The sequence below is a fragment of the Sapajus apella genome, unplaced genomic scaffold (assembly GCF_009761245.1).
Source record: "Sapajus apella isolate SASKATOON/1434 unplaced genomic scaffold, GSC_monkey_1.0 scaffold133, whole genome shotgun sequence".
Lineage (NCBI taxonomy): Eukaryota > Metazoa > Chordata > Mammalia > Primates > Cebidae > Sapajus > Sapajus apella.
In genome coordinates, this window is record NW_022437073.1 from 682722 (window position 1) to 698268 (window position 15547).

Here is a 15547-nt window from a genome sequence, read left to right on the forward strand (position 1 = left end):
AAAAAAAAAAAAAAAAAAAAAAAAAAAAAAGAAATTTACCCTAAAGGTGATCAGGATCCAATAGCAAATTAACATGGTCAGAAATTCTTTGCAGCTGTTCCCATAAGGAGGCTGAGTCTGTTTCACCACTTCTTAAATCTGTGCTGGGCTGTGACTTGCTTTGACAAATGGAATGTAACAGAAGTGAAGTGTGCAGGTTCATGAGGCTCGGCCTCAAAAGTCCTCGCAGCTTCTCCCTTCTCCCTTTTGGAATGCTGCCCTAAAATCCTCATGTAAGGAAGCTGATCTAGTCTACTGGAGGATGAGACATCAAGAGAAGGAGAAACAAGGTGCCCCATCTGAAACCCAGCATGGATTGTCAGACATGAGTAAGACCATCTTGGACTTTCCAGTCCAGATGATCCTCTAGTCGAATACAGCCATATTAGGGAGCCCAGGCATAACCAGCAAGGAAACCACCCAGCCAACCCACAGAATCCTGAGAAATGATCAGTCCTTGTTGCTTTAAGCCACTAAGTTGTGGGACTGTTTGTTATTCAGCAATAATTAACTGATACGGAATCCTATTTATAATATCAGATCTGTAACTTTAGGTCTATAATTTTAGAAAAAAAATCCCTCTGGCAGGAGTGTGGTAGATGGGGTTAGGGAGTGGGTGGCAGAAGCAAAACAAGGCAGGGGAAACAGGAGGCTACCTCAGGTAAGAAGCAGAAGTATGTAATTTATTAATGTATTTTTTTTTTTACAGTCAGGGTTTCACTCTGTTGCCCAAGCCAGAGTACAGTGGAACAATCAGCTCATGATAACTTCAAGTTCCTGGGCTCAAGTGATCCTCCCACCTCAGCTAGGACTAGCAACTGACTACAAGTGCACACCACCATGCCCAGGTAATTAAAAAAAAATTTTTGTAGAGATGAGGTCTCACTTTTTTGTTGCCAAGGCTGCTCTTGAACTCCTGGCCTCAAGCAAGCCTCCTGCCTCAGCTTCCCAAAGTACTGGGATTACAAGTGTGAGCCATTCTGCCCAGCACACAAGTATGTGATTTATATATTTATATACTTTTCAAAGCTGTCTGAAAAGATGATGGATTTAAGAAATATGTAAGACGTAAAATTAATAGGTTTTGATAATCAATTTGATATGAGACTAGAGTAAGGATAACTTTAGGTTTCTAGCTTAACTTTCTTTCCTTTTTTTTTTTTTTTTTTTTTTTTTGTGAGACAGGGTCTCATTCTGTTGGGCTGGCTAGAGGGCAGTGGCATGGTCATGGCTCACTGTAGCCTCAGCCTCCAGGGCGGGAGTGATCCTCCTATATCACACTCCCAAGTAGCTGGGACTACAGTTGTGGACCACCATGCTCAGCAGACTTTTAAAAATTTTTTGTAGAGACAGGGTCTCACATCAATAGTTAGGCTAGGCTAGTCTAGCTTAATTATTTACTGAGCTAGGAAATATCAGAAGGAAAAGAGATTTGTAGAAGACTGATTTTTGGGGACACTGGAATGGAGATGTTTTATTAGTAGTTGGTGAAAGATCTGAGCTACAACTACAGATTCAGAAGTGTTCAATGAGGTGAGAGATGAAGGCATGTGTGTAGATGTGGTACAAGAAGAGAGGGCAAAGGATGGGATCCTATGAAAATCTGAAGTTTAAAAGAGAAGCAGAAGAAGAGAAACCTTATTAAGTGTCCAGAGAAAGCAGGCACTAAATACTTTACATATTCTAATGTGTTTAATCCACCCAAGTATAAGGATCTTTATTTTGTGTACTGATAAATCCCAAGCACCTACAACAGTGCCTTGGAACAGGGAAGGTGATCAATAAATATTAATTGTTGAATGAATTCTCACGAGAATACCATTAGTTAAATACTATGATTACCCCCATTTCCCAGATGATGAAACTTGCTCAAAGTCACATAGCTAGTAATTTGTAGACCAGGAATCCAAGTAGCCTGGAACTGGTGTATCCAGGAACTCAAAGCTCATAATAAGTGTTTACAGACTGGACCAAGAAGTTGCAGTATCTACTTGAATGACCTCTGTTTTCTCTGGGAAGTAACAAAAAAAAAAAAAAATCAACTTTAAAAAAATTTTTCAAAAGTAAAGAAGGTAAAGTTTACATATCCTAGTGGAGAATGACATAGAAAAACCATGGAAAATGGCCATGTACCATCTTCCTGCAATCCCTGAAATCCCATCACTTTGAGAGGCCAGGGCAGGTGGATCACTTGAGGTCAGGAGTTTGAGGCCAGCCTGACCAACATGGTGAAACCCTGTCTTCACTATATAAAAATTAGCCAGGGCCAGGCTTGGTGGTGGGCACCTGTAATCCCAGCTACTTGGGAGGCTGAGGCAGGAGAATTGCTTGAGCTTGACAAAAAGAGGTTGCAGTGAGCCGAGATCGCTTCACTGCATTCCAGATTGGGAGAGAGAGACATAGAGAGAGAACAAGAGATAGAGACAGAAAAGAAGGAAGCAAGGAAGGGAGGGAGGGAGGGAACAAAAAGAAAAGAAAAGAAAGAGCAAAACATAGAGACAGAGGTTGGAGGATCTCTTGAGTCCAGGAGTTCTAGACCAGCCTGGGCAATGTGATAACATCCCGATAAATAAATAAATTAGCCAGGCTGGGCGCGGTGGCTCACACCTATAATCCCAGCACTTTGGGAGGCCGAGGTGGGTGGATCACGAGGTCAAGAGATCGAGACCATCCTGGTCAATGTGGTGAAACCCCGTCTCTACAAAAAATACAAAAATTAGCTGGGCATGGTGGCATGTGCCTGTAGTCCCAGCTACTCGAGAGGCTGAGGCAGGAGAATTGCTTGAACCCAGGAGGCGGAGATTGCGGTGAGCCGAAATCGCGTCATCGCACTCCAGCCTGGGTAACAAGAGCGAAACTCCGTCTCAATAAATAAATTAAATAAATAAATAAATAAATAAATTAGCCAAGTGTGGTGGTACACACCTGTAGTCCCACCTACTCAGAAGGTTTAGGTAGGAGGATCATTTGAGCCCATGAGTCTGAGGTTACAGTGAGCTATGATTGTGCTACTGCACAGAGCGAGATCCTGTCTCAAAAAAAAAACAGCATGGAAGGAGTGACTTGGGGTCTGCCTGGAATTCCCCCATTTTTCATTGCCAGCACAAACTAAGCCCCCATGTATCTGTCAAAAATGTAATGGTGTAACAAAATTCTAGGATTCTTTATCATGGTTCTAAATAGAACATCAGGGAAAAATAACAGTTCTCATGCCCTTGCCAAATCTAGTCCTTAATCCTTCAAGTTCTTTATGTGGTAAAAGCCAGGGAACTTTGTATTTAGGACTAAATCAGGCTGATTTCATCACATCATATTCACATGAGAGATTAAGTGCGTGATTCAACAAATACCACAATGTGTATAACAATACAAAGATAAATTAACAATTACCTTGATTGAGAAAGTCATATCAATGCTGACTGTTGCCCTTAGATGAGCCAGATGATAATAGATGGTGCAACACAACCCATGCCCAACTTTATAAATACACAAGTGCTGGGCCAGATAGCTCACATCTATAATCCCAGTTCTTTGAGCTTGAGCCCGGGAATTCAGGTTATAGTGAGCTGTGGTTGCACCACTAAACTCCAACCTGGGCGACAGAGTGTGATCCTGTCTGTAAAACAATTTTTTTAAAAAGAGGTGCCAGTATTAAGGAAACCATGTAAAAAAAAAAACAACAAAAAAAAAAAACGGCAAGAAAAAAGAAAATGTGGGGAGATAGAGACGGTCTGGCTAGAAATAGAGAGTCAACTTTCGGTTTAATTTAGGAGGTCTTCAATGAACTACTAAAAAATATTACTGAATGAGATACAAAGCATTATTTTATACATGTTATTCTGAAATCATACTTACCAGCAGTTGTTTTCAGGAAGTGATGTGGATGACCATACTTGAATGAAGGATAACCGAAGAAACACACATAATTTGGCTTCAAAACATGAACATGACTACATGTTTGAAAATAGCGAACACAAATCTACAGATGAGAAAACAAAAAGTAAAAGCATTTATAAACAATCTCAATGGCTTATCTCTAAGTATAAATTGAATTTCAATTCTATTCTAAAAGTAGAGCCATTATCACAATAGATATATTATATCCTTAGATTTATATTTGTTATATTTATGATCCTTGCCCAAAATTCCTTCTGAAAGTAAAGACATTTTAACAGTGTAATCTGTATAAATATATAATCTTATAGGTATGCTTAAGTCACTGGACTTCCTCAACTAAAACTACTAAAGAATTCTAAAGTAATAGTTTCTAAAAACAATGAAAAATTTGTATAGTATGATACCCCAAAATTTACTTATAATAACTTATAGATGACTCTTTAGAATTAACTATTTTATATAATACCTTTGTATAATATTATTTAAAAATCTATTATAGAAATAAGTAGGTTGGGCGCGGTGGCTCACACCTGTAATACCAGCCGAGGTGGGAGGATCACGAGGTCAAGAGATCAAGACCATCCTGGCCAACGTAGTGAAACCCCATCTCTACTAAAATACAAAAAATTAGCTGGGCATGGGGGCACGCACCTGTAGTCCCACCTACTCAGGAGGCTGAGGCAGGGGAATCACTTGAACCTGGGAGGCAGAGGTTGCGGTGAGCCGAGATCACACCACTGCACCCCAGCCTGGCGACAGAGCAAGACTCTGTCTCAAAAGAAAAATAAATAAATAAATACATAAATAGGCCCAAATGTATTCAACTTTATATATCAAAACCTAAGTGTCTGAAAGGTATTGTGTATGTGTATATTTGTGTGTATATTTGAGACAGGGTCTTACTCTGTTGCCCAGGCTGGAGTGCAGTGGTGCAACCAGAACCCAATGAAGCATTGACCTTCCAGGCTCAAGGAATCCTCCCACCTCAGCCTTCTGAGTATCTGGGACCACAGGCATATGCCACCAGATCCACTTAATTTTGTTTATTTGTAGAGACAACGTCTCACTATGTTTCCCAGGCTGGACTCACTATGCTTCTCAGGCTGGACTCTATGTTTCCCAGGCTGGACTTGAGCTCCTGAGCTCAAGCAATCCTCCTGCCTCAGCCTCCCAAAGTGCTAGAATTACAGGTGTGAGCCACCACACCAGGCCATAATATTTTATTTTGAAAGTTAATATTTCAATGCTATTAATACTTACCTATGTCACACTGTAAATACAAACTACAGAAATTTATTTATTTACTTATTTAATTTTAAAGCCCTGAGCTTACTTCTCTACGTACAAATTTCTATCCTTCTTAGTAGGAATATCGATAAGTAAAACTTTTTCATGTATGTAGCAGAGTCACTTTTACTTTAAAAAAAAAATCATGTATATTAGTGGTAATTAGCTCTTAAATTTTAAAGGCTATGTTATAATAAACATTATATATTATGGTCATATTTTAATACATATTTATAAGCTAGAGTTTTGTTTTTTTTCTGATAGCAAATAATATAAAATTAAAAGTTTGGTTTACTGACAAGAACAATACATTTAAATTCTTATTTACTTTAATTTCCAAGTTATTACTGATTTCTGAAGGCAAAGAAAAACTGAAGATCCCTTTCCTAAAACGTGAATAATCTTAAATCATTCATTTTAACTTTAAAGATCACCTTAAATCAACTAATCTTTATAATATCTATATTTTATTCTTATTAACATTAACAATTCAGGAAATATAAAGCCTAACTAAAATAATTAAAATTGAAAGCTTAAAACCAGCAGTTTTAATGATGGTTTTCATTAAATTCTTTAAGGAAAGAATTCTCTTTCCCAAACATTTCTATTTTGTTTGTCCTTCCTTTCTCCTTCAGTTCCCATAATCCTGACTCTTGGTCAGCAATAAAATCAAAGGAGTAAATCAACCTGTCTCATCAGACATAAAATTTAGGGACAGTAAGGAAAGTTTCTAAGTACATAGATTCACTTTGATTTAAATAAAATTGTTCATATTTTTAAAATCTGTGAAAGGAAATTAAACTACTAGACAGTCTTAACTTCAACAACGACACAACTCCTATTGAACTATTTATGGGTCAGGGCAGCACAAACCACCAAACATAACATTTATTGAGTGCCTCCTATGTGCTGAGTACTTTAAAAGTCTTTTCAGACAGGCCGGGCCAGGTGGCTCTCACCTGTAATCCCAGCACTTTGGGAGACTGAGGTGAGTGGATCGCTTGAGGTCACGAGTTTGAGACTAGCCTGGCCAACATGGCGAGACCCCTTCTCTACTAAAAATATACAAATTAGCTGAACGTGGTGGCATACACCTGTAGTCCCAGCTACTCGGGAGGCTGAGGCACCAGAATTGCTTGAACCTAGGAGGCAGAAGTTGCAGCGAGCCAAGATCACACCACTGCACTCCAGCCTGGGCAACAGAGCGAAACTCCATCTCAGATGATGTCTCCATCTGAGACATCATCTTTTTTTTTGAGATGGAGTTTCGCTCTGTCATCCAGGCTGCAGTGCAGTGGCACCATCTCAGCTTACTCTGCGCCCCAGGTTCAAGCGATTCTCATGCCTCTGCCTCCCGAGTAACTGGGACTACAGGTATGCGCCACCATGTCCAGCTAATTTTTGTATTTTTAGTAGAGCAGGGGGTCTCACCATGTTGGCCAGGCTGGTTTCAAACTCTTGACCTCAAGCAATCCACTCACCTCAGTCTCCCAAAGTGCTGGGATTATAGGCGTGAGCCAAGGTGCTTAGCCCAGATGTCATCTTTATATCTTACAATTTCCCTATGGAACATACATGTTAGCCCTCTTCCACACACAGGAAACTGATGGGAAAGGTGAAGTAATTTGTCCAAGGTCACACAGCAAATAAGTGTGACAATCGAGCTCTGAAGCCAAGCAAATCTGATGTCAAAGACCCTAGAGGTAGAAGAAATAATCCCTAATTTCAAAGAGTTTACAACCTATGTGAGAAAATAAACACACACACACACAAACACACTCAAGCATGGACGTGCATGCTCTAACTTTTTGTAATAAAAGGCATGGGCTTCTTCGGTATAATCCATAGGTTCACAAAAAAAAAAAAAAAAAAAAAAAAAGAGGCATAGGCAGTAAGTGATAAAGGAGTTTAAGTAGGGCAGGCACAGTGGCTCATGCTCTAATCCCATTGCACTCCAGCCTGGGCAACAGAGCAAAACTTTGTCTTAGGAAAAAAAAAAAAATGGAGTTTAGAGGGGTCTGGTGGGTGCTTTTTCATGTTAGTGTGACCTGGGAAGGCTTCTTGGAGGAAGATTTAAGCTGCACTATGTATAATAAGCATACATAGTAAAAAAGCAGAAGGGCACTTTAAGGGCAGCGTAAATAAACTATAGCAGAAGTTTACTCAGCATATCTGCTGGAACGTTGAGCAGCTTGATTTGACTTGAAAAAAGATATAAAAGGGAACACTAAATAGCTCGAGGAGAAAATGGTTGATGACGGTAATGTCAGTATAAGAACTTCCGTTTTGGCCTCCCAAAATGTTGGGATTACGGGCATGAGCCACTGCATCCGGCTGAATTACTTTTTAAAATCAAAGAAAGACCTATTTTAGTCAAATAATTGTGTTAAGAGTTAGGCTACATGTGTAGTCGTTCAACCAGGATGTATTTGAGAATGAAAATAGGGTTATTAATAATTGCCTTGAATCACTAGGGGTGAGTTGGGGTGTCACCTCAGGCAAATTGGTTCAGATGGTCTCCATAGAATTAGGTGTCTTTAGTATTGTTCATAGATGAATTTACAATTGCTTCAAATACAAATTACATAAAACTAGTAATTATATAGGCATGTATTTTTAAAATTGGTAGTTTAAAGCCTTATACTTAGTTTACTAGTCTAGCTGGGGGGTGGGGGGTGGCTCACACTTGTAATCCCAGCATTTTGGGAGACTGAGACAGGAGGATCACTTGAGCCCAGGAGTTTAAGACCATCCTGGACAAAAAAGCAAGACCCTGTCTTTTTTTTTTTTTTTTTTTTTGAGATGTAGTCTTGTTCTGTTTTTGCTTACTTTTTATAAAAATTCTAAACTGAGTTTTTTGTTTTTACTGAGTCATTTAAAAAATATTTATGAGCACCTACAATATGCCAGGCATTTGGAGTTATACAGAGAACAAAATAGATGCAATTCCTTCCCTTATAGAAAGCACAGTCCAGTGAAAGGTAATAAAAGGGGTAAACAGGTGATTATAACACGTGCTATAATGAAAAATAGAGTGTGTTAAGGGAAGCTAGCTGGACAAAGTTATGTTGAAGTAAGATCTGAGGGATGAGTAGGAGTGACCCAGGGGATGAGATGTGTTGCAGATAAGGTCATAGGGAAGTAAGGCAAGAGTCTTTAAAGCAGAAGAAATCACTGTGCAAAGGTCAGGAGTTAAGACAGAAAGCACAGTGTGTGTGTTCAATTAATTCAAGTTGTTCAACAGAGTTCTAGTGTAGTTTAGTGTGGAATAAGCATGGGGAGGAGTCAGAGTTGGGGTTGGGATGGGTAGGTTTTGGTAAGTAATCAAGCCAGAAAGACTGGAAAGGCCCAGATCATAAATAGCCTCACAGTCATTTGAATTTTGGACATCTTGCTGAAGGCAGTTTTAAGCAAGAAAATAACATTATCAAATGTCTCTTACTTTACAAGATCACTCTGGCTACACTATGGAGAATGGGTTAGAAAAACAAGACCACTGGAGGCAGATAATCCAGTTAGGAAGGACCAAGACACCTCTAGGTGAGGGCAAGGTGGAAATATAGTGACTAGATTTCTTCAGAGAGAATTATAGATTCAAATCAAGAGAAACTGGGCCAGGACCAGTGGCTAATGCCTGTCATCCCAGCACTTTGGGAGGCCAAGCGAGGCGGATAACTTGAAATCAGGAACTCGAGACCAGCCTGGTCAACATGGCAAAATCCCATCTCTACTAAACATGCAAAAATTAGCTGGGCATGGTGGAGTGCACCTGTAGTCCCAGCTACCTGGAAGGCGGAGGTTGCAGTGAGCCGAGATTGTGCCACTGGACTCCAGCTTGGGCAACAGAGAAAGACTCTATCTCAAAAAATAAATAAATAAATAAAATAAAGAGAAACTGGTTTGAGGGTTCAGTTCTGGAACCTGAAGAGTCTGACCTGCTTTGAAGCCATATGGCAGACACTGTGAGAAGACCAAAGAAAGCTTTTTTGCTGGGTGTGGTGGCTCACGCTGCAATCCCAACACTTTGGGAGGCCGAGGTGGGCGGATCACCTGAGGTCAGGAGTTCGAGACCAGCCTGGCCAACATGGTGAAACCCTGTCTTTACTGAAAATACAAAAAGTAGCCGGGCATGGTGATGCACACCTGTAGTCCCAGCTACTTGGGAGGCAAAGGCAGGATAATCGCTTGAACCTGGGAGATGGAGGTTGCAGTGAACCAAGATCAGGGCACTGCACTCCAACCTGGGTGACAGAGCGAGACTCTGCCTCAAAAAAAAAAAAAAGAGAGAGACAAGTTTTTTCTAAGTTCCCTTGTGCTAGCGGTGGCCATGTAACACAGTTCTGGCCAGTAAAACTGGAACCTTCTCTTCTTCCTCCTTCCTGCCTTAAACATAAAATAAGAAGTGCAGCAGCCCTCTTGTAACTAGCAGGAAAAGGACAAATTAACTACTAGGGAAATGACAGCATTGATAATGATAAACCACTTAATCAATGCGAGCTGACATCTAATTTGGAGATGCTCTGTATGCATGGATACTTAATTTCCTATTTATTGGTTGGGTTTTTATTAACTACAGCTGGAAAATATCACACCCATATGAAACTGGAGATTTCCAGGATAGTAGGATATATATGGGTTTGGAGTACACGTGATTGGAAGACTGGGGAACTTTAAGACTCATCAGCATAGATGATAACTGTATCCAAAGAGTGGATGGGATAACCCAGAAAGTGGGAAAAGTGCAGAGGGCAAAAGTCAGAGCCCTTTAGAAACAGCAATATTTAAAAGGTGGATAGGGAAAGAGGATATTGGGACGAAGCGGTCAAAGATGTAGAAAGAATAATATTGGGGAACTGGTGTCACAGAAAACAAGAATGGAAAGCTCTAGAAAGAGAGACCAAGAAGTGTTAAGTGTTGCTCAGAAGAGCTCTCTTCTCCTTGTTATCTCTTACTTATCCTTCTTACATCTGAAGTCATACAGTATCCTCTGGGAACTCCTCTCTGACCCCCAAGTCCACCATAGGTGTCCACTCCTGTGTATTCCTGTAGCTATAGGCACTTGTCCCATAACGGCACTTCTCATGCTGGGTTGTAATTTCTTAGTATCTGTCTCTGTCTCCTTTGTCTTCCGCCACAAGATTGTAATCTCTTGAGAAGGAAGGAATGATGTCTATTTCATATTTGTATCTCCAGTGCCTAACACAGTACCTGGTACATGGCAGGCCCTTGGAAGTTTTTTTAAGATCAGGGGTCCACCAAGGCAGGGAGAAGAAACACTCCGCAAACAAGGTGAAACAGTATAATTACCGGGACGCCTCAGTGCTTGGTGCTAAGACTGGGAGAAAGAGAGGGAAGTGCAGGGGAGATGCTGGTGGGTCATAGCCTTGGTGACAAAAGTGTAGGAATGATATATGGTGCGGACGTAGAAGTACAAGCCAAATGAGTGACGCCTGAGCTGCTCAGTTATTTGGAAGCAGGGACCCCTGATGATATTCTGTAACCTCCACGGCCTCTACATTGTAAATTTCGTGATGGTAGGGGTTGTGTTGCAGTGTTTGGCATACTGTGGATATGCAATAAATGCTGAACGAATATATCTATGGATCCACAGCACCTATCACAATGCCTGGTATCTGGAAGGCGCCCAATGAAACGCCAGCTGGGCCTCGGGGTATAGCTGGAGCAGGAGGACGGCTGAGTCGCTGCAGAAGCGCGTCTAGGTAAGAGGAGGGAGTGGTTTTCCACTCCAGACTGGTCGAATCACTCCGTTCTCTGCTCTTTATTTTGCATGCATCCCTTCGCCTCTCCATCACGCGTCCCCTGGCCGCCTGGCACCGGAGGAGAAAGTAACACACCACTCCTGGATGATTCCGGACAAATCACTCCTTCCCGGCCTCAGATCTGCCCAAACCTGCTTACCAGCTGCCCCGCATTCCTGCTCCACGTTCTCAGCAGACGGACTGCAGCCATCTTACCCCGGAAATGATAACTGCGCCGCAGACCCAAGAGACGCCTCGCCGGACGGCCTATCAGGAGATGGGAAACGCACCGCCCCCTGGGCGGCCAATAGGGAGGGAAGAAACGAACCTCCCACCCAACAGCCAACCAGGGAGCGGGGCGGGTCTGAGCTAAACCCTAGGGTCTGGGACCCGGGGAGGGAAAAGAGCTTGAGGGACAGGGGCGGGGCAGAGGGCAGCCCAAATTTAACTTGAGGGGACAAAGTCAGGCAAGACACTGCTATGTAAATACAGATGCACGGAAGATAGTCGTTTTAGTTTCTATAACGGGGGAAATAGAGAGTATTAAGGAAACACAAAGGAAGGGCACTTATCTGAAGAAAGTTATGTTGAAGTAGGACCTGAGGGATGAGTAGAAAAACATTTCCCTGCCGGGCGCGGTGGCTCAAGCCTGTAATCCCAGCACTTTGGGAGGCCGAGGCGGGTGGATCACAAGGTCAAGAGATCGAGACCATCCTGGTTAACATGGTGAAACCCCGTCTCTACTAAAAATACAAAACATTAGCTGGGCATGGTGGCGCGTGCCTGTAATCCCAGCTACTTAGGAGGCTGAGGCAGAAGAATTGCCTGAACCCAAGAGGCGGAGGTTGCGGTGAGCCGAGATCGTGCCATTGCACTCCAGCCTGGGTAGCATGAGTGAAACTCCGTCTCAAAAAAAAAAAAAAAAAAAAAAAAAAAAAAGAAAAACATTTCCCTTTCTTCGTCTTGTAGTGCAACCGCCTCCCGTAGACAAAATAGAACACTTCTATACTTTGTAGCAAGGCTCTGTACCGCTAGTTGTTTCACAGGCCCATATGTGATATTGTGCTGGCCTAGAGCCAGAACCGGAGCAAAACTATTTTATAAAATGCAAAACTGTTTTTAGATAAGTTGAAATGGCTGCCCCATTCTCCTTACAATAACTACTGTCCTTGGCCTCTGTAAATAGAACTGCTGTTTGTTCTTCAAAACTATGTAAAGCTGCTTACCTTTTCTTATCAGTAACTGCCAGAATTGCTAGCCTTTGCTTACCAGCAATTGCCAGACTAAGCAGCCCAAGCTAGTTCTATCCTGGCTCCTGTGGCTTGTAATAAGTAACTAAGGTCTGTGATTTCCACCTTAACCAGATAATGTGTAAACAAATGTTTATCTTGACTTCTGTAAACCACTTAAGTAACAAACGGAATGACAAAAGTCCCCATCCCTTGGAATGTCCGGAGACCCCCACCCTCATCTCTGCCCAGGAGGTAGTTTACAGAATCCACTAGCCCTCGGAATGTCTGAAGCCTTTTCATCCCCATCCCCGCCCCTCACCCCCACTCCCAAGGTGGTTTTTCGGGTATAAAAAATCGTGGCACCCTCCTGTTGCCACCACAGGTTGGAGAGACGTGAGTCCTCTGTGGTCGCCGGCATAAATAAATGACCCTGCAACCTGGCATACTTTTGTCTTGTGATAACTTTCTATGCTCCGGTCAAATACAACACATATAGCAGTACTTCCCAATGACTTGCACTTTTTTTACATCCTTTTAGTGTTTTTGATTACCAAAATTGGCTAATCAATTTTCTTTCATGAAAATTGATTTTCATGAAAAATTAGACATTACCTAATGTCTAAAATAAACATATCATCATCTTTCTTTTTACAGACGGTTGTCAGATGCAGCTAACTAGCATATGCGATACATGTCACAGACATATGATCTTGATTTACTTGTCTCTTGGAGAAATGTCAAATTCAGATCAAGTGGAACTGGTAAAGAAAACAGGCAACAACTAGGAAACCAGTTTCTGGAAATGACCAGAATGACATTAGTCTGTTATTGCTTCTTATGTGGGAATGAAAATCTTCACAAATGTCTAAGGAATTACAGAGAAAAAAAAAATGGAACAAATACATTTTAAATCCTCAACATTGAAGATTAGTGGTTATGAAACAAAATCTCAGATATTTCCCAACTTCATTGTTTAATGTGACCCAAAAACTTTCCCCCCTCATTTGCCAGCCATTTTATGTATTACACACCTACACACACAAAATCACTGCAAACAATAAATCTTACTATCTTTTTTATTTGTTTGGTAGGGTCTCTTGGGCCAGGCGTGGTGGGACATGCCCATAATTCCAACACTTGGGGAGGCTGAGGCAGTCGAATAGCTTGGGCTCAGGAGTTCAAAATGGGATCTGTCTGTGTTGCCCCGGCTCGTCTGAAAGTCCTGGTCTCAAACGGCGATTGTCCCATTTCAGCCTCCCAAAGTCCTAGCATTACAGGTATGAGCCACTAGGCCTGGCCTAAATAGTTATCTTTATCAGAAAATCTGAACTCAAAAGAATTTCAACTTTTTATATTTCCTTAAAAATGTTTATAGACATTATTATTTGATTGATAATCCCACAAGCATGTGTTTGTATAAAAACCAGTATCAGTTGTACCTTTGAAATGAATCATCTTCCTTCCAAGGTGCTGCTGTACAACTTTCTTCCTCTTCATTTCCTTTTTAACTGTACCTGCTCCTCAGAAGGTAACTAGTTTATGTTCCATTACTGACTTTTTATCTAAATGGATTCTTGCTTCTATATTAAGTGTGATATTTCATTCCAGCATCTGGAAAGAAATACACCATCTATTCACTAGTTAATTCTTTTATTCGAGTTTGAAAGAAACAAAGACCCCATTTCTTCTCTTTATTTAAATTTAAAAATGACCAGTTATGACCCACCAATTCCACTCCTGGATAGCTACCTAAGAGAAATGACAATAGTGTTCACACAAAGACTTGTATAGGAATAATCATAACAGCATAATAGCCAAAATCTAGAATCAGCCTAGATGTCCATTAACAGGTGAATAAACAAAATGTGGTACATCCATATACGGAAATATTATTCATCTTAAAAATGACTGAGGAACTGATACTTGCTATGACATGGATGAACATCAAAAAATTATGCTAAGTAAAAGAATAGAGGCACAAAAGGTCTCATGTTACATGATTCCATTTAAATTAAATGTCCAGAAAATGATGATTTATAGAGATGAAAAACAGATTCGTTTTAGTTATATTAGTTATATAAGATTATATTAATATTATTAATTAATAAGATTAGCATTAATTAGAAAACAAATTAGCCTGGGGTTAGGGGTGGAAGCGGTAGTGATTGCAGAGGCAAGAGAGATTTTTTTTTTTTGTGGTGATAAAAATTTCCTCTTACCAGTTTGTGGCAATGATTATATAATTCTGTACATTTACTAAAAGTTTTTGAATTATACACTTAAGACAGGTGAATTTTATGGTATGTAAAGCATACCATAATAAAGTGGTTAAAAGTGTGTTATATGGGAGAATAATGAACATTTGAATAAAAACAAATACATAAGTCACAAAATAATATAACAAAAACCCTTGATCCTACCACTCAACTTTAAGAAATAGAAACTATTAAAAAACATATCATGTAGGTTGTCTGAAAATAAAATGCATTTTAAACTAAAAAACAAATCTAAAAAATAAAAAAAGAAATAAATCTTTCCTGTGTTAGTGAAGATCACTGTCTGCTCCTTCCTTTACCTCTCCCCTCCATAAGCATTATCTTGAATTGTATTTATCATTCCTTTGTTTCCTTTAGAATTTACCACATATACATATATGGATGATGCATAATAACATACTATTTACTTTTGCTTGTTTGAGTCTTATAAAAATGGTATCGAACTGTATGTATCTTTCAGCAACTAGCTTTTCTGACAATACCAGGATTTATTTATCCATTCTCAACTAAGTGGATATTTGTGTTGTTTCTAGTTCTTTGCTATTACCATCAGTGCTATTATGAATGTTCTTGATCATCTCTGCTGGTGCATGTTGAAGAGTTTCTTTAGCACAGTGCTTCTCAGACATGAATGAGCATTCACAGCAACTGGGGATTTTGTTAAAATGCAGATTCTAGGCCGGGCGCGGTGGCTCACGCCTGCAATCCCAGCACTTTGGGAGGCCGAGGCGGGTGGATCACGAGGTCAAGAGATCGAGACCATCCTGGTCAACATGGTGAAACCCCGTCTCTACTAAAAATACAAAAAATCAGCTGGGCATGGTGGCACGTGCCTGTAGTCCCAGCTGCTCAGGAGGCTGAGGCAGGAGAATTGCCTGAACCCAGGAGGCGGAGGTTGCGGTGAGCCGAGATCGCGCCATTGCACTCCAGCCTGGGTAACAAGAGCGAAACTCCGTCTCAAAAAAAAAAAAAATGCAGATTCTAATTCAGTAAATCTGGGTAGACCTGACATTCTGCATTTCTTTGTTTTTTTTTTTTTTTTTTTTTTTTTTTTTTT

General features: G+C 40.6%; 1 protein-coding gene across 2 annotated transcripts in view; it reads right to left on the reverse strand.

Moving 5' to 3' along the window:
- DBT (dihydrolipoamide branched chain transacylase E2) overlaps positions 1-15547 on the reverse strand; it is a 55807-nt gene that overhangs the window by 32931 nt on the left and 7329 nt on the right. Inside the window, exons 1-2 of one of the 2 annotated variants that reach the window (XM_032262952.1) lie at positions 11143-11251; positions 3895-4018 (exon numbers count right to left, since the gene is read on the reverse strand). In XM_032262952.1, coding sequence (XP_032118843.1) covers positions 3895-4018; positions 11143-11193 — 175 coding nt within the window. In that variant the 5' untranslated portion in view covers positions 11194-11251. Of the gene's footprint in view, positions 1-3894; positions 4019-11142; positions 11252-15547 lie in introns of those variants that run through there. The other variant, XM_032262953.1, reaches the window with a different exon arrangement.